Source organism: Caretta caretta, chromosome 3 (genome assembly GCF_965140235.1).
Source record: "Caretta caretta isolate rCarCar2 chromosome 3, rCarCar1.hap1, whole genome shotgun sequence".
Lineage (NCBI taxonomy): Eukaryota > Metazoa > Chordata > Testudines > Cheloniidae > Caretta > Caretta caretta.
Genome location: NC_134208.1, coordinates 849,837 through 874,199, shown reverse-complemented (window position 1 = coordinate 874,199; position 24,363 = coordinate 849,837). Strand labels below are relative to the sequence as shown.

Genomic DNA, 24,363 nt, shown 5'->3' with positions numbered 1-24,363 from the left:
ATTGGTTCAGGAAAATGTATAGAACGGCATCTGATTAGTCTGACCCAAAGGCAGAGGTAACTAGCCAGAGGGGTTGAGAGCCTTTGAGCTTCCCGTTTCCCCAGGAACAGTCGCAGGGGTAAGATCTCTCTCTCTTTGACTCAACCACATGCTGCCTGGCTTTGCCCTGTGCAAAGGGGCTTTCTTTTCCCTTTTCCTGCCCTGTCCTCTCTCTTAACCTATCTTTATATTTTTCTCTTTTATTTAATTCTTTTTAAATGTTCTTTTCTTAACCTAACTTTATATTTAATATTTTAAATGCTTTTCTATTAACCTACCTTTATATTTTTTACCATGTGCGTACTAAACAGTCTCTGCTTTATAAAATTCCCTTTTTTGCCATGTGTTCTCTTTTAACCTATTACTTATATTTTTCTTTTAATATTTTCTTATGTGTTCTCTTTTCTTAACCTACCCTTATATTTAATATTTTAATTTTTTTTATTAACCTACTTATATTTTTACCGTATGCTTGCTAAACAGTCTCTGCTTTATCAGATTCCCTTTTTTCTTTGCCCTGTGCTCTTTTTAACCTAACTTTATATTTAATAAATCTTTTAAATTTATTTTAAATTTTTTAATTTTTTAATAACATGCCAAAATAGTCCTTTAAAATCATCTCTCCTTAATAAACCTAACCAAAAATCTTTCTATTCTTTAATAACTTGCCTCTATTCTTTCAAACTAGCCCTTTAAAAAGAAAAATCTTTATTTTTCTTTAAGTTCTCTTTCTAGTCTTTAATAACATTCCAAACTAGTCCTTTAAAATCATTACAAAATCTAACCAAACAATCTTTCTTCTGTTTAATAACCCTTCTTTCCTTTTTTCCTCTAAACCTAACCAAAGCTTTCTTTTTTTAATCTTTAAGCTCTTTCACTCTGTTGTTTCAACCTTTTTCTCTAAACAATCAACCAAACGTATCAAAGCACAAGAATGCAACAATCCCCCTAGTCAAACATAAAAAATAATTAAAAAAATACATTTGAAAATGGCCAACAGCGCCAAACCTCGACACCAATGGAAACGGGAATGGAGGGTGGGACATAAGCGCTAAATGGGGCCAGGAAACCGGTGAAAAATGCATGGTGATGAATGCTATTGATCTATATACTACTACTGTTATTCCAAAATCCTTCCTCACTCCCCAGTTTCTGATGTGCTTTCACATGTTACGTAAGTGTTTCCCTTTCTGCCCCTTATTAAAATCGCCACTTGCGCCCAATACTGTTCATGAGCTATTGCTTTCCACCTCCTCTGTGCACACCCCTAGCTGCGCAAATGGGTAGCCACCTAAGTTCCCTCTAAGCTGTGTGGCCATGCAGCTGGCTATCAAGGGCCGTGCAGGTGGAGAGGGCTGCTGCGGCGGGAGAAAGGCGCCTCTCCCCTGGCCTTGGGCTACTGCAGTGAGCGAGAGCTAGGGGGAGTCCTCTCTCCCTGCCACAGCCCCGGGGCAGCCTGCACCCCAAGGCACCCCTATTGGGGTGCCACCGACAATATGGAGTCTGTTACGGGACTGACAGGAGCCCCATCAGTCAATGCCTCTTGCCTCTTTAGCTGGACAATCCTCCTGTGTGGGCTTCTCATTCCATTTCCCTTTTGGTTCTCCTGCTATCCTGAGCAAGGGCTCAGCTCCAAGCCCCCCTAGTGGAGACAGGATAGAGAAGCCCTGCAAAGGGCAGCAAAGAAACAAACCAGCAGCTGCAGCTGCCCCGCCAAAGCGCCAGGGCAGGAGAAAGGAGAGCGCTGCCTGCAGCCCCTCCGCTCGATCTGTTCTTGCTGACAGAGGCCAGGGGAATCACAGGGGAAGCCCCATCATAGGCAATACAGACACACGCTTAAAAAAATCAATCAGGACCCTAGTACCCACCCCCAAGTGAGCGTGAACTACTCCTGCCCCCCATCAGTCCCCGCGCTCGCCCAACACTCTGTGCTCACGGTGGAGGCCCCCTCAGACCTCCCGCCACCCCAGCCCACACCAGCCCCGACTGCCACAAGCTGCCCTGTCCTGGCCCCGGCCCCTTCTCACCACCAGATCCCAGATGCCAAATTCAGGCCCTGCTTGACAGCCTGCTCCCGCTCCCACAATGCTCTGCTCGCACCCAGATCTGCATACCTGCTCATGTGGCCCCACCTCTCCTGCAGCCTTCCCACACCTGGCCCCACCCATTGCCAGCCGTGGCTGTCAGCAGGGCGACACGAACTCAGGGCACCGGGAGGGGTGCAGGGGGTGCATTGCAGGGGGTAAAGGGGAGAGGCCAGGAGGCTGGAGACACTGCATTGCAAGGGAACAGGGTGCTGGGGTGGTGCATTGCATTGCATTGCAGATAGTACAGGGGGTGCGGTGCAGGGAGCAGGTCAGAGGGTCACTGGAAGGCGGTGCAATGCAGGGTGTACTGGGGTACGGGGTCTGGGGTGCAGTGCAGGGGGAGAGTCCTTCGAAAACCAGCTAGTCTGGATTAAAAAATTGTCAGTGAGGGAGAATCCACCACTACCATTAGTAAATTGTTTTAGGGGTTAATTCCTCTCACTGTTACAAACTTGTGTCTTATTTCCAGTCTGTATTTGTCTAGCTTCAACTTCCAGCCACTGGTCCATTAGACCTTGTCACGGGGTCCCCGGGCGATGCTCTGGAACTGCTCCCTACGAAGCCAGGCAGGACTCTGGGGAAGTCTCCTCTCCGGGAGCAGCCTGTCTGCAGGACACACAGCTCACACAGCTTCCACCTTCCTGGGTCTGACCTCGGAGCATTCAGCCTCCTCTGCCCCTCCATGTGCTTCCCACAGCGAGTCCGCTCAGGCGGGGCTCCTGGGGAAGCCAGAGGGTCCTGCCCCCCAACTCCGCAGTCAGACGGGACTCTCAGCCAGCCAGTAAAACAGAAGGTTTATTAGACGACAGGAACATGGTCTAACACAGAGCTTGTAGGTACAGAGAACAGGACCCCACAGTCAGGTCCGTCTTAGGGGCCAGGGAGGCCAGAGCCCCATCTGGGCCTCCCTCCATTTCCCCAGCCAGCTCCAAAGTTCAACTCTCCCTCCCCTCCTCTGGCCTTTGTCTCTTTCCCGAGCTAGGAGGCCACCTGATCTCTCTGTTCTCCAGTCAGTTGGCACCTTGCAGGGGAGGGCCCCAGGCCACTCTCTGTGCAGACACCATCACGCTGGCCCCCTAGGGCTCTGACACAATCTCACCCCCTTATCCCACCACCTGGATACTTAAGAAAGGCATAGGGGAAACTGAGGCACCCACACAGTATTCAGAGAGAACTTTCCCACCCTTCGTCACAGACCTTTCTCTGGTCGGTCACTGGGGGCGGGCTGCTGAAGGGAGGGTCACTAGGGTGGTGCAGGGGTCAGAGCTGCTGCCGCTCAGCATAAACAGACTAAGCAATTTCTTAAGGCCCCGAGCAGCTCAAGGGGGCCCCTTATTCAATTTTTACGTGTTGTGCGGGACCCCAAAATATCCTTGCTTAGGGCATGGGAGGGACGCGGGAGGCGGGGGGTGCATGGCAGGGGCGCGGAGGGAGGGACAGTGGGGGGGCGGGGGGATGCATGTCAGGGGGGAGGGTCAGTGGGGAGCACGGGGGGGGTGGGAGGTGGATGGCAGGGGCGTGGGGGGCGAGTCAGGGGGTGGCGGGGGGTGAATGGGAGGGGCGCGGGGGGAGAGTCAGTGGGGTACGGGGTGGAGGGGGTGTATTGTGGGGGGCAGGGGGTGCATGGGAGGGGTGTGGGGATCGGGTCACTGGGGGGCGGGGGGTGCATGGGAGGGGCACGGGGGGCGGGTCAGTGGGGGGTGGGGCGGAGGGGGTGTATTGCGGGGGTTGGGTCAGTGGGGGGCGGGGGGTGAATGGGAGGGGCACGGGGGTCGGGTCAGTGGGGGGTGGGGCGGAGGGGGTGTATTGCGGGGGTCGGGTCAGTGGGGGGCGGGGGGTGCATGGGAGGGGCGCGGGGGGGCGGGTCAGTGGGGGGCGGGGGGTGCATGGGAGGGGCGCGGGGGGCGGGTCAGGGGGGGCGGGAGGTGGATGGGGGGGCGGCGGGGGTGTATTGCGGGGGGGCGGGTCAGTGGGGGGAGGGAGGTGGATGGGGGGGCGGCGGGAGTGTATTGCGGGGGGGCGGGTCAGTGGGGGGCAGGGGGTGCATGGGAGGGGCACGGGGGGGCGTGTCAGGGGGGCGGGAGGTGGATGGGGGGGCGGCGGGGGTGTATTGCGGGGGGGCGGGTCAGTGGGGGGCGGGAGGTGGATGGGGGGGCGGCGGGGGTGTATTGCGGGGGGGCGGGTCAGTGGGGGGCGGGAGGTGGTTGGGGGGCGGCGGGGGTGTATTGCGGGGGGGCGGGTCAGTGGGGGGCGGGGGGTGCATGGGAGGGGCGCGGGGGGGCGGGTCAGGGGGGGCGGGAGGTGGATGGGAGGGCGGCGGGGGTGTATTGCGGGGGGGCGGGTCAGTGGGGGGCGGGAGGTGGATGGGGGGGCGGCGGGGGTGTATTGCGGGGGGGCGGGTCAGTGGGGGGCGGGGGGTGCATGGGAGGGGCGCGGGGGGCGGGTCAGGGGGGGCGGGAGGTGGATGGGGGGGTGGCGGGGGTGTATTGCGGGGGGCGGGTCAGTGGGGGGCGGGGGGTGCATGGGAGGGGCGCGGGGGGCGGGTCAGGGGGGGCGGGAGGTGGATGGGGGGCGGCGGGTCGGTGGGGGGCGGGGCGGCGAGGGTGTATTGCGGGGGGCGGGTCAGTGGGGGGCGGGAGGTGGATGGGGGGGCGGCGGGGGTGTATTGCGGGGGGGCGGGTCAGTGGGGGGCGAGGGGTGCATGGGAGGGGCGCGGGGGGCGGGTCAGGGGGGGTGGGAGGTGGATGGGGGGCGGCGGGGGTGTATTGCGGGGGGGCGGGTCAGTGGGGGGCGGGAGGTGGATGGGGGGGCGGCGGGGGTGTATTGCGGGGGGGCGGGTCAGTGGGGGGCGGGAGGTGGTTGGGGGGCGGCGGGGGTGTATTGCGGGGGGGCGGGTCAGTGGGGGGCGGGGGGTGCATGGGAGGGGCGCGGGGGGGCGGGTCAGGGGGGGCGGGAGGTGGATGGGAGGGCGGCGGGGGTGTATTGCGGGGGGGCGGGTCAGTGGGGGGCGGGAGGTGGATGGGGGGGCGGCGGGGGTGTATTGCGGGGGGGCGGGTCAGTGGGGGGCGGGGGGTGCATGGGAGGGGCGCGGGGGGCGGGTCAGGGGGGGCGGGAGGTGGATGGGGGGGTGGCGGGGGTGTATTGCGGGGGGCGGGTCAGTGGGGGGCGGGGGGTGCATGGGAGGGGCGCGGGGGGCGGGTCAGGGGGGGCGGGAGGTGGATGGGGGGCGGCGGGTCGGTGGGGGGCGGGGCGGCGAGGGTGTATTGCGGGGGGCGGGTCAGTGGGGGGCGGGAGGTGGATGGGGGGGCGGCGGGGGTGTATTGCGGGGGGGCGGGTCAGTGGGGGGCGAGGGGTGCATGGGAGGGGCGCGGGGGGCGGGTCAGGGGGGGTGGGAGGTGGATGGGGGGCGGCGGGGGTGTATTGCGGGGGGGCGGGTGTGGCGATGTGACTCAGCAGGGAGGGGGGAGTGTTGACCTGGGAATGTGCCCTGGGGATGGGAGACCTGAGAGCCTGTCACCTGAGCCAGGAGGGGGAGGGGGAGGTAACACCTCTGCCCAGGAATGTGGACGGAGGCTGCAGCAGGGAACCTGCTGGGGGGGTTTAGTTGGCAGTTTGGGAGGCTGGGGGGAGGAACACAGGGAACCCCAGGGCTGGGGTCTAAGCTCCCTGCTCCCCCAGAAGGACGTGATCGAGGGGTCCTGGTTGTACCCACAAGCTCTGTTGTGGACGGTGTTCCTGTTGTCCAATAAACCTTCTGTTTTACTGGCTGGCTGAGAGTCTCAGTGGATCCCAGGAAGAGGGGTGCAGGGCCTGGACTCCCCCACACTCCGCGACAGCGGGCCAGTGGGGGGCGGGGGGTGCATGGGAGGGGCGCGGGGGGCGGGTCAGGGGGGGCGGAAGGTGGATGGGGGGCGGCGGGGGTGTATTGCGGGGGGGCGGGTCAGTGGGGGGCGGGGGGTGCATGGGAGGGGCGCGGGGGGCGGGTCAGGGGGGGGCGGGAGGTGGATGGGGGGGCGGCGGGGGTGTATTGCAGGGGGCGGGTCAGTGGGGGGCGGGGGGTGCATGGGAGGGGCACGGGTCAGGGGGGGCGGGAGGTGGATGGGGGGCGGCGGGGGTGTATTGCGGGGGGGCGGGTCAGTGGGGGACGGGGGGTGCATGGGAGGGGCGCGGGGGGCGGGTCAGTGGGGGGCGGGAGGTGGATGGGGGGCGGCGGGGGTGTATTGCGGGGGGCGGGTCAGTGGGGGGTGGGGGGTGCATGGCAGGGGCACGGGGGGCGGGTCAGGGGGGGGCGGGGGGTGCATGGGAGGGGCGCGGGGGGCGGGAGGTGGATGGGGGCGGCGGGGGTGTATTGCGGGGGGCGGGACAGTGGGGGGCGGGGGGTGCATGGGAGGGGCGCGGGGGGCGGGTCAGTGGGGGGCGGGAGCTGGATGGGGGGCGGCGGGGGTGTATTGCGGGGGGCGGGTCAGTGGGGGGTGGGGGGTGCATGGCAGGGGCGCGGGGGGCGGGTCAGGGGGGGCGGGAGGTGGATGGGGGGGCGGTGGGGGTGTATTGCGGGGGGCGGGTCAGTGGGGGGCGGGGGGTGCATGGGAGGGGCGCGGGGGGCGGGAGGTGGATGGGGGGCGGCGGGGGTGTATTGCGGGGGGCGGGTCAGTGGGGGGCGGGGGGTGCATGGGAGGGGCGCGGGGGGCGGGACAGTGGGGGGCGGGAGGTGGATGGAGGGTGGCGGGGGTGTATTGCGGGGGGGCGGGTCAGTGGGGGGCGGGGGGTGCATGGGAGCGGCGCGGGGGGCGGGTCAGGGGGGGCGGGAGGTGGATGGGGGGCGGCGGGGGTGTATTGCGGGGGGCGGGTCAGTGGGGGGCGGGGGGTGCATGGGAGGGGCGCGGGGGGCGGGAGGTGGATGGGGGGCGGCGGGGGCGTATTGCGGGGGAGCAGGTCAGTGGGGGGCGAGGGGTGCATGGGAGGGTCGCGGGGGGCGGGTCAGTGGGGTGCGGGAGGTGGATGGGGGGGCGGCGGTGGTGTATTGCGGGGGGCGGGAGGTGGATGGGGGGCGGCGGGGGTGTATCGCGGGGGGGCGTGTCGGGGGGGGCGGGAGGTGGATGGGGGGCGGCGGGGGTGTATCCCGGGGGGGCGGGTCAGTGGGGGGCGGGGGGTGCATTGGAGGGGCGCGGGGGGCGGGTCAGTGGGGGGCGGGAGGTGGATGGGGGGCGGCGGGGGTGTATTGCGGGGGGGCGGGTCAGTGGGGGGCGGGGGGTGCATGGGAGGGGTGCGGGGGGCGGGTCAGGGGGGGCGGGAGGTGGATGGGGGGCGGCGGGGTTTATTGCGGGGGGCGGGTCAGTGGGGGGCGGGGGGTGCATGGGAGGGGCGCGGGGGGCGGGTCAGGGGGGGCGGGAGGTGGATGGGGGCGGCGGGGTTTATTGCGGGGGGCGGGTCAGTGGGGGGCGGGGGGTGCATGGGAGGGGCGCGGGGGGCGGGAGGTGGATGGGGGGTGGCGGGGGTGTATTGCGGGGGGCGGGTCAGTGGGGGGCGGGAGGTGGATGGGGGGCGGCGGGGGTGTATTGCGGGGGGCGGGTCAGTGGGGGGTGGGGGGTGCATGGCAGGGGCGCGGGGGGCGGGTCAGGGGGGGCGGGAGGTGGATGGGGGGGCGGTGGGGGTGTATTGCGGGGGGCGGGTCAGTGGGGGGCGGGGGGGGAAGGGGAGGGGCGCGGGGGCTGGGAGGTGGATGGGGGCGGCGGGGGTGTATTGCGGGGGGCGGGACAGTGGGGGGCGGGGGGTGCATGGGAGGGGCGCGGGGGGCGGGTCAGTGGGGGGCGGGAGGTGGATGGGGGGCGGCGGGGGTGTATTGCGGGGGGCGGGTCAGTGGGGGGCGGGAGGTGGATGGGGGGCGGCGGGGGTGTATTGCGGGGGGCGGGTCAGTGGGGGGCGGGGGGTGCATGGCAGGGGCGCGGGGGGCGGGTCATGGGGGGCGGGAGGTGGATGGGGGGCGGCGGGGGTGTATTGCGGGGGGCGGGTCGGGGGGGGCGGGGGGTGCATGGGAGGGGCGCGGGGGGCGGGAGGTGGATGGGGGGCGGCGGGAGTGTATTGCGGGGGGCGGGACAGTGGGGGGCGGGGGGTGCATGGGAGGGGCGCGGGGGGCGGGAGGTGGATGGGGGGGCGGCGGGGGTGTATTGCGGTGGGGCGGGTCGGGGGAGCGGGGGGTGCATGGGAGGGGCGCGGGGGGCGGGTCAGGGGGGGCGGGAGGTGGTTGGGGGGCGGCGGGGGTGTATTGCGGTGGGGCGGGTCGGGGGGGGGCGGGGGGTGCATGGCAGGGGCGCGGGGGGCGGGTCAGGGGGGGCGGGAGGTGGATGGGGGCGGCGGGGTTTATTGCGGGGGGCGGATCAGTGGGGGGCGGGGGGTGCATGGGAGGGGCGCGGGGGGCGGGAGGTGGATGGGGGGCGGCGGGGGCGTATTGCGGGGGGGCGGGTCAGTGGGGGGCGGGGGGTGCATGGGAGGGGCGCGGGGGGCGGGTCAGGGGGGGCGGGAGGTGGATGGGGGGCGGCGGGGGTGTATTGCGGGGGGGCGGGTCAGGGGGGGCGGGAGGTGGATGGGGGGGCGGCGGGGTTTATTGCGGGGGGCGGGTCAGTGGGGGGCGGGGGGTGCATGGGAGGGGCGCGGGGGGCGGGAGGTGGATGGGGGCGGCGGGGGCGTATTGCGGGGGGGCGGGTCAGTGGGGGGCGGGGGGTGCATGGGAGGGGCGCGGGGGGCGGGAGGTGGATGGGGGGCGGCGGGGGTGTATCGCGGGGGGGCGTGTCGGGGGGGGCGGGAGGTGGATGGGGGGCGGCGGGGGTGTATCCCGGGGGGGCGGGTCAGTGGGGGGCGGGGGGTGCATTGGAGGGGCGCGGGGGGCGGGTCAGTGGGGGGCGGGAGGTGGATGGGGGGCGGCGGGGGTGTATTGCGGGGGGGCGGGTCAGTGGGGGGCGGGGGGTGCATGGGAGGGGTGCGGGGGGCGGGTCAGGGGGGGCGGGAGGTGGATGGGGGGCGGCGGGGTTTATTGCGGGGGGCGGGTCAGTGGGGGGCGGGGGGTGCATGGGAGGGGCGCGGGGGGCGGGTCAGGGGGGGCGGGAGGTGGATGGGGGCGGCGGGGTTTATTGCGGGGGGCGGGTCAGTGCGGGGCGGGGGGTGCATGGGAGGGGCGCGGGGGGCGGGAGGTGGATGGGGGGTGGCGGGGGTGTATTGCGGGGGGCGGGTCAGTGGGGGGCGGGAGGTGGATGGGGGGCGGCGGGGGTGTATTGCGGGGGGCGGGTCAGTGGGGGGTGGGGGGTGCATGGCAGGGGCGCGGGGGGCGGGTCAGGGGGGGCGGGAGGTGGATGGGGGGGCGGTGGGGGTGTATTGCGGGGGGCGGGTCAGTGGGGGGCGGGGGGGGAAGGGGAGGGGCGCGGGGGCTGGGAGGTGGATGGGGGCGGCGGGGGTGTATTGCGGGGGGCGGGACAGTGGGGGGCGGGGGGTGCATGGGAGGGGCGCGGGGGGCGGGTCAGTGGGGGGCGGGAGGTGGATGGGGGGCGGCGGGGGTGTATTGCGGGGGGCGGGTCAGTGGGGGGCGGGAGGTGGATGGGGGGCGGCGGGGGTGTATTGCGGGGGGCGGGTCAGTGGGGGGCGGGGGGTGCATGGCAGGGGCGCGGGGGGCGGGTCATGGGGGGCGGGAGGTGGATGGGGGGCGGCGGGGGTGTATTGCGGGGGGCGGGTCGGGGGGGGCGGGGGGTGCATGGGAGGGGCGCGGGGGGCGGGAGGTGGATGGGGGGCGGCGGGAGTGTATTGCGGGGGGCGGGACAGTGGGGGGCGGGGGGTGCATGGGAGGGGCGCGGGGGGCGGGAGGTGGATGGGGGGGCGGCGGGGGTGTATTGCGGTGGGGCGGGTCGGGGGAGCGGGGGGTGCATGGGAGGGGCGCGGGGGGCGGGTCAGGGGGGGCGGGAGGTGGTTGGGGGGCGGCGGGGGTGTATTGCGGGGGGGCGGGTCGGGGGGGGGCGGGGGGTGCATGGCAGGGGCGCGGGGGGCGGGTCAGGGGGGGCGGGAGGTGGATGGGGGCGGCGGGGTTTATTGCGGGGGGCGGATCAGTGGGGGGCGGGGGGTGCATGGGAGGGGCGCGGGGGGCGGGAGGTGGATGGGGGGCGGCGGGGGCGTATTGCGGGGGGGCGGGTCAGTGGGGGGCGGGGGGTGCATGGGAGGGGCGCGGGGGGCGGGTCAGGGGGGGCGGGAGGTGGATGGGGGGCGGCGGGGGTGTATTGCGGGGGGGCGGGTCAGGGGGGGCGGGAGGTGGATGGGGGGGCGGCGGGGTTTATTGCGGGGGGCGGGTCAGTGGGGGGCGGGGGGTGCATGGGAGGGGCGCGGGGGGCGGGAGGTGGATGGGGGCGGCGGGGGCGTATTGCGGGGGGGCGGGTCAGTGGGGGGCGGGGGGTGCATGGGAGGGGCGCGGGGGGCGGGTCAGGGGGGGCGGGAGGTGGATGGGGGGCGGCGGGTGTGTATTGCGGGGGGGCGGGTCAGGGGGGGCGGGAGGTGGATGGGGGCGGCGGGGGTGTATTGCGGGGGGGCGGGTCAGGGGGGGCGGGAGGTGGATGGGGGGGCGGCGGGGTTTATTGCGGGGGGCGGGTCAGTGGGGGGCGGGGGGTGCATGGGAGGGGCGCGGGGGGCGGGAGGTGGATGGGGGGCGGCGGGGGCGTATTGCGGGGAGGCGGGTCAGTGGGGGGCGGGGGGTGCATGGGAGGGGCGCGGGGGGCGGGTCAGGGGGGGCGGGAGGTGGATGGGGGGCGGCGGGGGTGTATTGCGGGGGGGCGGGTCAGGGGGGGCGGGAGGTGGATGGGGGGGCGGCGGGGTTTATTGCGGGGGGCGGGTCAGTGGGGGGCGGGGGGTGCATGGGAGGGGCGCGGGGGGCGGGAGGTGGATGGGGGCGGCGGGGGCGTATTGCGGGGGGGCGGGTCAGTGGGGGGCGGGGGGTGCATGGGAGGGGCGCGGGGGGCGGGTCAGGGGGGGCGGGAGGTGGATGGGGGGCGGCGGGGGTGTATTGCGGGGGGGCGGGTCAGGGGGGGCGGGAGGTGGATGGGGGGCGGCGGGGGTGTATTGCGGGGGGGCGGGTCAGGGGGGGCGGGAGGTGGATGGGGGGGCGGCGGGGTTTATTGCGGGGGGCGGGTCAGTGGGGGGCGGGGGGTGCATGGGAGGGGCGCGGGGGGCGGGAGGTGGATGGGGGCGGCGGGGGCGTATTGCGGGGGGGCGGGTCAGTGGGGGGCAGGGGGTGCATGGGAGGGGCGCGGGGGGCGGGTCAGGGGGGGCGGGAGGTGGATGGGGGGCGGCGGGGGTGTATTGCGGGGGGGCGTGTCAGGGGGGGCGGGAGGTGGATGGGGGCGGCGGGGGTGTATTGCGGGGGGGCGGGTCAGGGGGGGCGGGAGGTGGATGGGGGGGCGGCGGGGTTTATTGCGGGGGGCGGGTCAGTGGGGGGCGGGGGGTGCATGGGAGGGGCGCGGGGGGCGGGAGGTGGATGGGGGGCGGCGGGGTTTATTGCGGGGGGCGGGTCAGTGGGGGGCGGGGGGTGCATGGGAGGGGCGCGGGGGGCGGGAGGTGGATGGGGGGCGGCGGGGGTGTATTGCGGGGGGGCGGGTCGGGGGGGCGGGGGGTGCATGGGAGGGGCGCGGGGGGCGGGTCAGTAGGGGGCGGGAGGTGGATGGGGGGGCGGTGGGGGTGTATTGCGGGGGGCGGGTCAGTGGGGGGCGGGGCAGAGGGGGTGTATTGCGGGAGGTGGATGGCGGGGGGGGCGGGAGGTGGATGGGGGCGGCGGGGGTGTATTGCGGGGGGGCGGGTCAGTGTGGGGCGGGGGGTGCATGGGAGGGGCGCGGGGGGCGGGTCAGTAGGGGGCGGGAGGTGGATGGGGGGGCGGCGGGGTTTATTGCGGGGGGCGGGTCAGTGGGGGCGGGGGGTGCATGGGAGGGGCGCGGGGGGCGGGAGGTGGATGGGGGGGCGGCGGGGGTGTATTGCGGGGGGCGGGAGGTGGATGGGGGGCGGCGGGGGTGTATCGCGGGGGGGCGGGTCGGGGGGGGCGGGAGGTGGATGGGGGGCGGCGGGGGTGTATTGCGGGGGGCGGGTCAGGGGGGGGCGGGGGGTGCATGGCAGGGGCGCGGGGGGGCGGGTCTGCGGGCGGGGGGGCGGGGCGCTGAGCGGGGGGCGGAGCCGGAGCCGCCCCGCGGTGGCGGGAGCCCGCCCAGGGAGGGCCGTACCAATGCCCGACTGGAGGGAGGTGGAAGCCGTGGCCCCGCCCCCGCGAGCCGGGCCTTTCGCGCACGCGGCGGGCGGCTCCCCCCTGTACGGGCCGCTTGGTACATCCGCCGGACCGTACCATCCGCCGCCCCCGGACCGAACCATCCGCCGCCCGCGTCCCCCGCTGGGAGCGCGGCCCGAGCTGGCGGCGGCGCGGGACGATGCACTTCTCCGTCCCCGAGACCGAGAGCCGCGGCGGGGAGGGCGGCGCCGCCGCCTACGTGGTGAGGGGGCCCGTCCGGGTGTGTGTGGGGGGTGTGATGGGGGGGCTGGGCTGGGGGTCCGGGTGTGTGTGTGGGGGTGATCGGGGGGGGCTGGGCTGGGGGTCCGGGTGTGTGTGTGGGGGTGATCGGGGGGGGGCTGGGCTGGGCTGGCGGTCCGGGTGTGTGTGGGGGTGTGTGATGGGGGGGCTGGGCTGGGGGTTCGGGTGTGTGTGGGGGTGATCGGGGGGGGCTGGGCTGGGGGTCCGGGTGTGTGTGGGGGGTGTGATGGGGGGGCTGGGCTGGGGGTCCGGGTGTGTGTGTGGGGGTGTGATGGGGGGGCTGGGCTGGGGGTCCGGGTGTGTGTGGGGGGGGTGTGATGGGGGGGCTGGGCTGGGGGTTCGGGTGTGTGTGGGGGGTGTGATGGGGGGGCTGGGCTGGGGGTCCGGGTGTGTGTGTGGGGGTGATCGGGGGGGGCTGGGCTGGGGGTCCGGGTGTGTGTGTGGGGGTGATCGGGGGGGGGCTGGGCTGGGCTGGCGGTCCGGGTGTGTGTGGGGGTGTGTGATGGGGGGGCTGGGCTGGGGGTCTGGGTGTGTGTGGGGGGTGTGTGATCGGGGGGGGCTGGGCTGGGGGTCCGGGTGTGTGTGGGGGGGTGATCGGGGGGGGGCTGGGCTGGGCTGGCGGTCCGGGTGTGTGTGGGGGTGTGTGATGGGGGGGCTGGGCTGGGGGTCTGGGTGTGTGTGGGGGGTGTGTGATCGGGGGGGGCTGGGCTGGGGGTCCGGGTGTGTGTGGGGGGTGTGTGATCGGGGGGGGCTGGGCTGGGGGTCCGGGTGTGTGTGGGGGTGTGTGATCGGGGGGGGCTTGGCTGGGGGTTCGGGTGTGTGTGGGGGGTGTGATGGGGGGGCTGGGCTGGGGGTCCGGGTGTGTGTGTGGGGGTGATCGGGGGGGGCTGGGCTGGGGGTCCGGGTGTGTGTGTGGGGGTGATCGGGGGGGGGCTGGGCTGGGCTGGCGGTCCGGGTGTGTGTGGGGGTGTGTGATGGGGGGGCTGGGCTGGGGGTCTGGGTGTGTGTGTGTGTGTGTGATCCTGGGGGGGGGGCTGGGCTGGGGGTCGTGGGGTGTGTGTGTGTTGGGGTTTAATCTGGCGGGGGGGGCTGGGCTGGGGGTCCGTGTGGGGGGGGGGTTTGATCGGGGGGGCTGTGCTGGGGGTCTGGGTGTGTGGGGGGGGGCTGTGATGGCGGGGGGGGCTGTGCTGTGGGTCCCTGTCCGGGTGGGCGGGCTCTGTTCTGGGGCGTGGAGGCAGCTCCCGGGGGGGCTGAGTGCTGGGGGGCTGCTGTCAGTCTGCGTGGGGCTGGCCCTGTGGCTGGGGGGCTGCTGTCAGTCTGCGTGGGGCTGGCCCTGTGGCTGGGGGGCTGTTGCTCTGCCCCTCTGGCTGCCAGTTCAGTCCCAGCTTCTCAGGGTTGTGGTTGGGCCCTCGGTATCGACCCTGCCCTTCCCTTGCCCCCCGTCCGGCAAACGGCTGCCCCCCAGCCCAGGAGGAGCCGGGTTGTGGGCTCCCGAAAGCCCTGCAGCAGGCGGGGGGTGAGGACCCGTTGTGCCAGCTGCCTGCCCCAGTGTCCCTTGCGTGTTCTGAGTTACAAGTCGTCCATACAACCTTTGGATGTGGGGGGACAGACCCACCATGAAACTCCTCCGGAGAGTCTGCGCCAACGGACAGCCCTGCAAGCCCTCTGAATGCTTTTTAACGTAGCTCAGTGTAAATGTACGTGTAGGGGCAGCAATGCAGCCGTACCTGCCGAACAAGGGACTCTCTCCTGGGAAGCAGGGACTCTGGAAAGGATTTGGAGGGTGGGTTGGACGATCAGGTGAAGGAGCTCCCGGTGCGATGATGTGACCAAAAGCGCCAATGGGATCCTTGGATGCATAAAAAGGAATCTCAAGTAGGAGTCGAGAGGTTATTTTGTCTCTGTTTCTGGCACGGGTGCAACCGCCGCTGGAATCCTGTGTCCAGTTCTGATGCCCACGGTTCAAGAGGGATGTTGGTGATAAATTGGAGAGGGGTTCAGAGAAGAGCCACACTAATTCATAAAGGATTAGACGATATTCCTTCAGTCTGTCAGAGACAGACTCTTCAGTCTGGGCTCTTCAGTCTGTCAGAGACAGGTACAACATGATCCGGCGGCTGGAAACTGGAGCTAGACAAATTCTGACTGGAAATAAGGTGGAAATTTGTACCGGTGAGGGGAATTACCCACTGGAACAATTCCCCAGTGGCCAGTTGGTTCTCCAGCACTGACAATGCTTCCGTCCAGCTTGGATGCTGTTTAAAAAGAGCTGCTCCAAGAATGATCTGGGGGAAGTTCTCTGGCTTGTGCTATAGAGGAGGTCAGACTACAGTCATGGACATGTAGGACTGGAAGGGACCACAACAGGTCATCTGGCCCCATCCCCTGCACTGAGGCAGGAATAAGTATTGTCCACACCAGTGACACTCAGACCTCAGTGGTTCAGGAGCCAAATTAGCCATCAACATTCCCCAAAAGAGCCACAGAAGTGTGAATTAATCATTTCATTTACTATAGTCCTATTTAAACAGTATGACGGGGAAATAGTTAGTGTGTGTGTGTATCTCTAATGTTATGGTCTCACATCAAAATGACTGACCAAATACTATAATTTTATCAGCTACAATTGGATAGTAAAGCATCCTGGTTGGTTAATGACTTAGATCGGTTAATAATTAAATCACACAGTGTTACCAGCTTTGCCTGTGGGGGTACGCTCATTTATTAGGTTTCAGAGTAGCAGCCGTGTTGGTCTGTATCCGCAAAAAGAAAAGGAGGACTTGGGGCACCTTAGTTAGTCTCTAAGGTGCCACAAGTCCTCCTTTCCATTTATTAGATTTCACAGTAACAGCCGTGTTAGTCTGTATTCGCAAAAAGAAAAGGAGTACTTGTGGCACCTTAGAGACCTTCCAATTTATTTGAGCATGAGCTTTCGTGAGCTGTAGTCTCTAAGGTGCCACAAGTACTCCTTTTCCATTTATTAGGGTTACTCTTCTGTGTGTGAATGGGTTTTTTTTCTGTAATTCTGTCAATGTGCTGCTTGTGTCACTTGTGTTCTCACACGGAGCTCTACTTCTCCCTGCTGCAAGTTCCCTCCCAGTGGAGCTATCCTGCAGGACCGAGGTTCCCCAGGGCTGGGTTCCTCCAGCCCCAGAATCAGACGAACACACCCACACACGTTAACAGAGTGCATCTGAGAGGACCGGGTCAATCAGCACTCCCAAGCTGACCCCTTAGGTGTCCCTGGGCTCAGCAGGCCGGGTCGAGCAGCACTTCCAAGCTGCCACCCTCAAATGCCCCAGATTCAGCAAGTCCCTGACCCCACTTCCACGTTACAATTGTTCTGGTCGTAACCCACTGGATGAGCAAACCCCACAGGATTTTGGGGCACTCCAGGGATCTTACTTTGGTATGAGGAACGTTGCTGCAGAGCGAGTGGGGGAAGCCAAAAAACACCCACCGGGGGCATGTGGGGGATAGAGAGAAGCAACCAGCTTAACCGTGAAAGTTATTTATTACCAGGTAATAACCACACAAGGGGAGCCAAACAAACAAAACAGGGATAATATTAAATCTCACTTAAATTTGATTATAAAAGTTAGGTTTAGAAAACTAGAACTGATCCCACCGGTCAGGGTCAGAAGACTAGACCGAGAGAGAGTGAGAGCTGGGTTCTCACCACTCCGTGAAGCTGGAATCGATCGAGGGTCCCAGGTGGTGGTGGTGGTGGTAGCTGAGGGTCCGGAGTGCTGGCAGAGCCCCCAGCATGATCCGTCAGGAGAAGATGAAGTCCCAATGGAACTGATGCAGATGTTGGATCCAGGCATCAGAACGCTTACTTGAGCATGGGTAGGGGTTTGTGTAGGGAAAGAACAATGGTTCAAGGGAGAACACTAGATTTGTTTATGCGTAAACTGTTGGCTCAAGGGAGAATACCAAAGTTGTTTTGTTCAGGCTAGACGATAGGAACTGATCATTCCTGGCTAAGGATGATGATCCTTCCAGGGAGCTCACAATGCAATTAGGCAGCTTCAGTATTTTGGTTACCAGTACAGGATTTATTACTAGAATTGGTCTGATAACTACTGAGCTGGGTGTGTGCAGGGGTGGGTTCATTAACACCTGGAGCAGAGATCCCCCCCCATCATGCAGTGCTTCCCTGCTTTTCTGGTCCCAGCTGCCAACTAGCCATGGAGCCATTGATCACTACCTGTTGAGCCCAACTGTCTAGCCAGCTTTCTATACACCTTTATTACCCTCCTCTTTATAACAACCTTTTATGTATTTGAAAACTATTACCATGTCTCCTCTCAGTCTTCTCTTCTCCAGACTGAATAAACTCAGTTTTTTCAATCTGCCCTCACAGGTCATGTTTTCCAAACCTTAATTGTTTTTGTTGCTCTTCTCTGGACTTTCTCCAATTTGTCCGCATCCTTCCTGAAATTAGGGGGGAGGGATAGCTCAGTGGTTTGAGCATTGGCCTGCTAAATGCAGGGTTGTGAGTTCAATCCTTGAGGGGGCCATTTAGGGATCTGGGGCAAAAATTGGGGGACTGGTCCTGCTTTGAGCAGGGGGTTGGACTAGATGACCTCCTGAGGTCCCTTCCAACCCTGAAATTCTATGAAATGTGGTACCCAGACCTGGACACCATACTCCAGCTGAGGCCTTAGCTGATCACAATGGTCCCTTCTGGTCTTGGAGTCTAAGAATCTCTGAATTCCCCCCAGCTAGGGCTGCAGTGAGCAAGGGACAAGGTGAGGAGAGAGGTACTGTCCCACTCTGACCCTTCCCAAGCCAGGGTGCAGCAGGACTGTTGGAAGTGGACCCCTATCCCTTGCTGTCATGTGCTGGTAGTGGGCCTTGAGCGTGTGGCCAGTGGTGCTAAGGGCCAGTGCATGTTACTCTCCTGGGGGTAACTCTCCCTGTGGGAATGAACTGCACATACCCCAGGGCCCCTGCTTTGGCTCACCCTCCCTCCTTGGTCCGCTCTGTCTGTGTCGCAGGGTGCGACAGTGGGGTTGTGGGTAAGGTTTGGCAGGCAAAATCCCCTGCCTCTTTATAGGGTGAGAGAGAAACCCAGGCCCAGCTCCCCAGCCTGCCCTAGCCCTGCTGCTTTAGTGATCTCATCACTTGTCTCACACACTGTGTTCCCGTGGCTCTTCCTTGCTGTAGCCCCAGACTCCAGCCTGGCCTTTCTTGCCTCTTGGTCCCTCTGGCTGGGCCTTCAGGGCTTTGATGCCTTATTTTCCCTTGCTCAAAACAAGCCAATGGTGCTGTTGTCCTGGGCTCCTGGCGGGCTGGGAAACTCTTCCCGCCTTCTCTTCTGTGTCTCTTGGCTCCTCGTGGGCTGCGCTGCTGGCCGAAGCATGCACTGGAGTCCTCGTCCTGCATTGCTGCGGGGCGCTAAGGGCTTCTGGGGGAAGAAGACAATTGGCTGCTTCTCCTACCTCTGTAGATTGGCCTTTCCCCAGAGCTGCTGACACCCACTAGGACACAGAGGTTTGTGCACCTCGGCCTCTCCTGTTTACCCCTGTGGCATGTAACCGTCTGGTCTCCTGTTTGGTCATTGTGGTCAGTATGTGGGTGCTGGTGGCTTGTGATATACTGGAGGTCAGACCAGGTGATCTGTGGTCCCTTCAGGCCTTAAACTTCATGACCCTGTCCTAGAGGGTCTTTCTGGATGTGCCCTGTGAGCCTCAGTCTCTGCTGTTCGTGCATCCAGCAAGCTGGGAGCACTTGGAGCTTGCGGCCCATCTAAATGGGGGAAGCATTGGCTGGACAGCCCCGGAGCCTGAGGCCTCTGTAACTCCCGAGCTGTGGCAGGGCTGGGTGCAAAGTGTCGCTTCCCCATTGCTCTGGCCACTGTGCTAACTGTGCCATGGGCACCTGGCCTTGAGAGCTGGGCTGAGTCCATCCTTGTCTTCTTGGGGGCTCCCACAGAAATATGTGTGGGCTAGGAGCACCCGGTGCTGCGTCTGACTCCATCTCCCCTGGAAACCATTAAAACCACATACGCGAATCAGTCCCCATTTGCAGGGCTCCCATAGGCACTCCCCCGACCAACTCTGGGGAACAGACTGAATAGACTCATAGGCCAAGATTGAAAAACTCAAATGAGGAGCTGCAGGGTCCCGGAGCTGGGTTCTTTGGTCTGGGCTTAGGAGCCCGGCTTCCCTTATTCCCTTGAAAATCTTGGCCAGGGCCCTTCTGATATCTAGTCTGACCTGCATGGCCCAGTAGTGTGTGGTTGAACAGGAGCCGATGGTTTCTCCAGTCTCAGACCCCAAGTGACAGAGAACCCTCCATTCAGTGGTCATTTACCTGAACTGTAAATGCGTGCACCTTATTCCCACCTGAATTTTTCTAGCTTTAGCTTCCAATCATTGGAGCACGTTCTGGCTTTGTCTGCTAGATTAAAGAGCTGTCTGCTTTCAGAACCGTTCTCCGCACTGAGCTGCTTATGAACTGTCATCAAGTCACTCCTTAACCTTCTCTTTTCTAAGCTAAGGAGACCGAGCTCCTTCTATTTCTCACTGTAAGGCGGGTTTCCAGCCCTTGAGTCATTTTTGTTCTCTTCTCTGAACCCTCTTCAGTTTTTGAGCATCCTGTACGAAGCATGTGAAGCCCAGAGCTGAGTACAGTGCTGCAATAATGGTCTTACCAATGCAGTATCAGGTAATACCAGCTCCTGGAAATTCTCCCCTGTTTGTGTTTCACTGCATGGCAAAAAGGTCCAAGTGCTATGTGAACAAAGTTCCTCAGACCCCCCAAACAGGCTGAGCTGTGAACAACAGTGTTTTCCCCCAGAGAGCCAGGCCCTTCAGCTGCATCCTTACTGCTCGCTGTTTTCACTGGCTTGCATAATCTGTAAGGGTCAGGGTTGGGATCTGCCATGTCCTGTTGAGAATAGTGCCAAGTTTCTCTCTGGCCCTTCAGGGCTTTCTCCGGAGAGGGACGAGGATGATCACTTAGCCATGGGAAAGCCGACCTGCTGTTATCCCGGGGAGACTGCGAGGAATCCTGCAATGGGAAGGATTGGCTTGGCTGTTCTCACATCATTCCCTTTGTTCGGGGACAGCGCTGGCATAACGATGGCCAGTTGTGTCACTTGCACACCCTTCCCCAGGCCAGGGAAGGCTGGCTTACAGTAACAGTGGCAAGGCTAGTGGGATTGGTGGTGTGTCCGCGAGACCCCAATAAACGACAGGGATTTCTAACCCAGAGTTGGGGGGCTTCCTGCTTGTAGGAGGCGCTCTCAGAAAGACGACCATCTTGGATTGAGCCCCCATTTGTGTCTCCCTTACCTGCGCACTTTCCCAGTGGATGAGGCAGAAGGGGCCGGGCTCGCCAGGAGTGGCCTTCCAGGCTGCTGGCGCCCATCACCAGGCTGCGTGCTCTCTCACTAAGGGTCAGTGAGTGGCAGTGAGGGTGACATTGGGCAGCTGACAGCATGCGTGTTGCGGGGAGAGCCTGGGGTGTTCGGCTGCTGCTTCTGGAGGGAGGGAGTCCTGAGGTGACACTCGGAAATGGGCTCTGGATGCTGCAGGATATTGGGTGGGTGTTTCAGATGCGCCGCACATGTGTGCGGTTACCTCTGCTGTGTGTGGATGGAGACATGCGTTCTCTTCACGCTGCCAGGGCAGTATCCAGGCCTGCTGCATGGTGTGCTCTGTGGCGCAGGCCAAGAGCGATCCTGTGTAGGAGCTTCTTCACATAGAAAGTTAGGGTTGGAAGGGACCTCAGGAGGTCATCTAGTCCAACCCCCTGCTTGAAGCAGGACCAATCCCCAATTTTTGCCTCAGATCCCTAAATGGCCCCCTCAAGGATTGAACTCACAACCCTGGGTTTAGCAGGCCAATGCTCAAACCACTGAGCTATCCCTCTTCTCTGGGGTCTCCGACCAGCAGTGAGTGCGGCTGTGGCTGTCCCCTGCCCAAGAGGGGCTTGGAGACTGCAGTGGCCAGGCTTTAAGCCCCGTCAGGAGCAAGCCCTGTGGCTGGGATTCTGGGGAGTGGGGGGCCTCGGCTCCTCAAGCCCCTCAGGAAGGGAGGAGGCAGCCATTGGCATGTTTTAAGCCCAGCAGCTCTGCACATGGCTTAGGCCTCCAAGTGTGCAGAGCCATGGGGCGCAGCCCCACGGTGTTCCTGGCCTGGGGGCAGCAAGGGGCTGTGCTGGGGACTCTGCTGAGGCCTCGGCTGGGTTTAGTTCTTTTTTGGTTGGAATCCACGGGGTTGCTCCCTGTTCTGGGAGGGGCTGAGTCCCTCCTCCGCAAACCTCTTTCCCCCTCCCTGCAGCCGGATAGCTTCGTTGTCTCAGCCCTGCCTGTGTCCAGGGCGGGCAGTGCTCCAAAGGGCCCTTAGAAAGAGCTCAGGGAGGGCACCAGAACTGCCCCAGCTGTAGCTCCTAGCCTGGCCCGTAGGGGCAAAGCTGCTGGCCTGCTCTGGGGATAGGGTCCCGCGCTGAGTCCCTCCCCTGATCCTTTCCCCAGGCTCCCTGCACTCTTCTCTGGCTGCCATTCTGCAGGAGCTGACTTAAAGATGCAGCTGCTGTGTGTTGTTAGGAGCCGTGCGGGACAGTCCAGCCCTGCCTGGGCTCCACGGGGGGTGCTGGTGCCCAGGTGTGGGCAGGGCACCCTCTACCCCTACATGCCTGGCCCCAGTGGCTTGCTGCCTGGAGGGAGGGATTTGTGCTGCCTGTCTGAGGGGGCTGAAGCACACAGCCTGGCTCAGGCCCTGGCAGCCAGCCCCCAGCTTCCTGTTTTGTTGAGCTGGAGTGTGAACGCCCTCCCTGCTTGGCTGCTCATTGGAGGAGCAGGGCCTGGAGCAGGGGAGCAGACTGTCTGAGGCAATGGATTTGGCAGCTTCCTGAGCGTCTGATGCCCCTGGCTGAGTTTTCACGCTGTGCCCTGGTGCGTGCTCGCTCCCCGCTGGTGGCTGAGGGGCTGGCTCTAGACACAGAGCCATCTCTGACAGCAGGCTGCCACTTGGCAAAGGCCCCCTGGGCTGTGCTTTGGGGGGAGTGTTGGGAGCTCCAGGAGTGAAATCCACTCGTACTCTGCTGCTTTGGCAGCTTTCTTGCCTTTCCCGCTGTTTGTGGGGCTGGAGAGGGGTGAAAGTGCACATCCCCCACGAAGCTCGGCCTCCAGCTGCGCAGGATTGAATGGGGTCCCCAGCTCAGTCGGGGTCGCTCAGTGGCTCCTCACAGCAGAGCTGTGCAGCCTGACCCGAAGGTGACTGAACGTGACGACGAGTGTTGGGTTTGGGGCAGGGGTGTCGCCTCCTCCTACCGGTGGGGTCAGCGTGGCCAGGGCTGCGTGCCCTGCCCCTGCCAGCCATTGCCACCTGGTTGTGTTGCACTGCCCAGGCTGTGCAGGGAGTGTGCCGGGGTGGAGCTCGGTGCATTGCAGGAGCTCCGGGGGGTGGGGGCGTGAGTGTGTGTGTCGTCGTGACCAGTCCCTGCTAGCACAGGCAGCCCCCTCACGTCATCCTGCTCACAAACTTGCCAAGAGCCATTTTCAAACCAGTGGAGCAGGAGAGCTAACTGGGTCCCAGAGCCTCACTCCTCAGCGCTAGCCTGTGTCCTCGTGGCTGGTTTATCTCTGTTCTTGGGCCAGCATTGACCTTTAGCTTCAGCAGCTCTTCTCCCTCCCTGGTGTGTACTGCCCTGCTGCATGTGGAGAGAGCAATCCCATCCCTGCTCAGCCTGCCTTTGGCGAGGCTAAGGCAGGCCAGTCTCCTCTCGGCACAGAGGCCCTCCGTTCCCCCGATCATCCTAGGAGCTCTTCTTTGCACCTGGTCCTGTTTGAGCAGTGCAGAGCTCTCACCAGACTTCATGCTGCAAGGCACCAGCTGTACAAGCAGCAGTGTGCCCTGAAACGGGGGCTCCCTGAGGGCTGCTCGGGGAGAGGGGCAGGGAGCCCTGGGCACCTCCATAGCTGTTGGCAGTTTTGTGGGCTGTGCCGGGGCCTGGAGTCAGGGAGCTGGGGGGGTGGCCAGGATGCTGAATGCCAGCCCTGCTGTTTCCTGTGGCTTGCGCCGGTGGGCACTGGGCTGAGAGGGAGTAGTGCTTATGAGTGTGGTAGGCCAGCTGCAGCAGTGAGCCCACTGCGGCTGTGCACCGGAAAGCTCTGTCCACGTGCAGGAGGAAGGCACGTTCTTACCACGGGTTTGCTAGCCCAAGGTGAACTCCCAGTGAAGATGGGGCAGCCTGCGGTTTTCACATGTGTTCACAGGGGAGCGCTGGCCATGGTAAAACACTCTGGGCCTCCCCTACCTGGGGACAGAGGCTTCCTCTCTCCAACTGCATTGGGGCCATTGTTTGTTGCCCGGTGTTGTGGTTACCTGCCAGGACTAGATCTGGGGCTGGGTTCCATAGGAGAGCAGCGCCGTTCTCTCCAGAATCTCACCTGCTTGTGCCTTGGGCAGAGCATGAAAGTGGATCAGCCCGCACCCTGGAGGTCAGTGGGTGGGTGGGCGGGCAGGGGCTGTCAGTGGCACACAAATGCTCCGGGCCCCTTGTGCCACACCGCCCTGGCCTCCTGTGCTCCCCATCTTGTTAGACCGGAAATTAAAAGGAGTAGTGGCAAGGTGCAGGGCTCCCGAGTCCCCACTAGACCCCGATTCCAGTTGGTTATTATGTCCTGCCCCTGTTTGTACCACACCAGGGGTTCTCCAAACAAACAAGGGTCCCATTACTCTGCCCCTCCCTTGAGAGAGAGGGGAATCTAAGTAAAGGCAGTGGTGATCTCTCTTTGGCAGTTTTTTGGGTTTGCCCTTATGGGGTTTAGCTTCTCAGCTGGTAGTGTTTTTAATTGGGGTCTACCTTCAGTCCCTCCTCTTGGGGGCATCTTACCTTTTAGCTAGTCCATTCACTTCAGGGGTGATGAGGCCTGCAACTGTGTCCCTCTTGGCTGATCTGTCTCTGTGGTCAGCAGTCTCTGATGTACAGCTGTCTTCTTCCTGTTCACGCTTTTCCCTTGTTAAGCTCCCCCCACCTCTTGGCCTGGTTAGCGCTGATTGAGCCCAGGGAGCCTGCTAGCCTCCTCTACCTGAGTGAGGGTGCGCCCCTGCACACGAGGGTTACATGCCTGCAAGCTGCTTAAAAGGCCATAGTACTGGCTCAGCATAATGGGTGCCCCAAAGGAGAAAAGACAGTGAGAGGACCAGAAGAATGCCACCATGGCTGAACAGCCGAGTGGTAGAGGCCATTAGAGGCGAAAAGGCATCCTTTCAACTCTAGAAGTCAGATCCTAGTGAAGCAAACAGGAAGGAAAGCAAACTCTGGCAGGTTAAGTATAAAAGTGTAATAAGGCAGGCCAAGAAAGAATTGAGAAGCAACATGCCAAAGATGAAAAGGGATGCAAAAACTCCCAGTGAGGATTTTTTAAAGTACATCAGAAGCAGGAAGCCTGCCAAACAGGCAGTGTCAATAGAATGTTTTAGTACAAATTGATAAGTTAAATAGTAATCAGTCACCAGGAGCAGATGGCATCACCCAAGGATTCTGAAGGAACTCAGATGTGAAATTGCAGAGCTCCTAACTGTGGGATGCAATCCGTCACTTGAATCCACTGCTGGACCATGTGTCTGGAGCGTAGCTAATGTGACGCTCATGTTCTGAAAAGGGCTCCAGAGGTGATCCTGGCACTTCCAGGCTGGTGAGCCTACCGGGCACGTTGGTTGAAACTGTAGTTTAAAAAAA

The 24,363-nt window shown here is 64.3% G+C and overlaps 1 protein-coding gene across 3 annotated transcripts in view; it reads left to right on the top strand.

Moving 5' to 3' along the window:
- The first annotated feature begins 12,399 nt into the window (after nucleotides 1-12,399).
- Nucleotides 12,400-24,363, top strand: part of SNX17 (sorting nexin 17) — a 30,825-nt gene continuing 18,861 nt past the window's right edge. Inside the window, exon 1 of one of the 3 annotated variants that reach the window (XM_048846163.2) lies at nucleotides 12,400-12,643. In XM_048846163.2, the coding sequence (XP_048702120.2) occupies nucleotides 12,563-12,643 (81 nt within the window). In that variant the 5' untranslated portion in view covers nucleotides 12,400-12,562. The remainder of the gene's footprint in view (nucleotides 12,644-24,363) is intronic. The other 2 variants (XM_048846161.2, XM_048846162.2) reach the window with 2 other exon arrangements.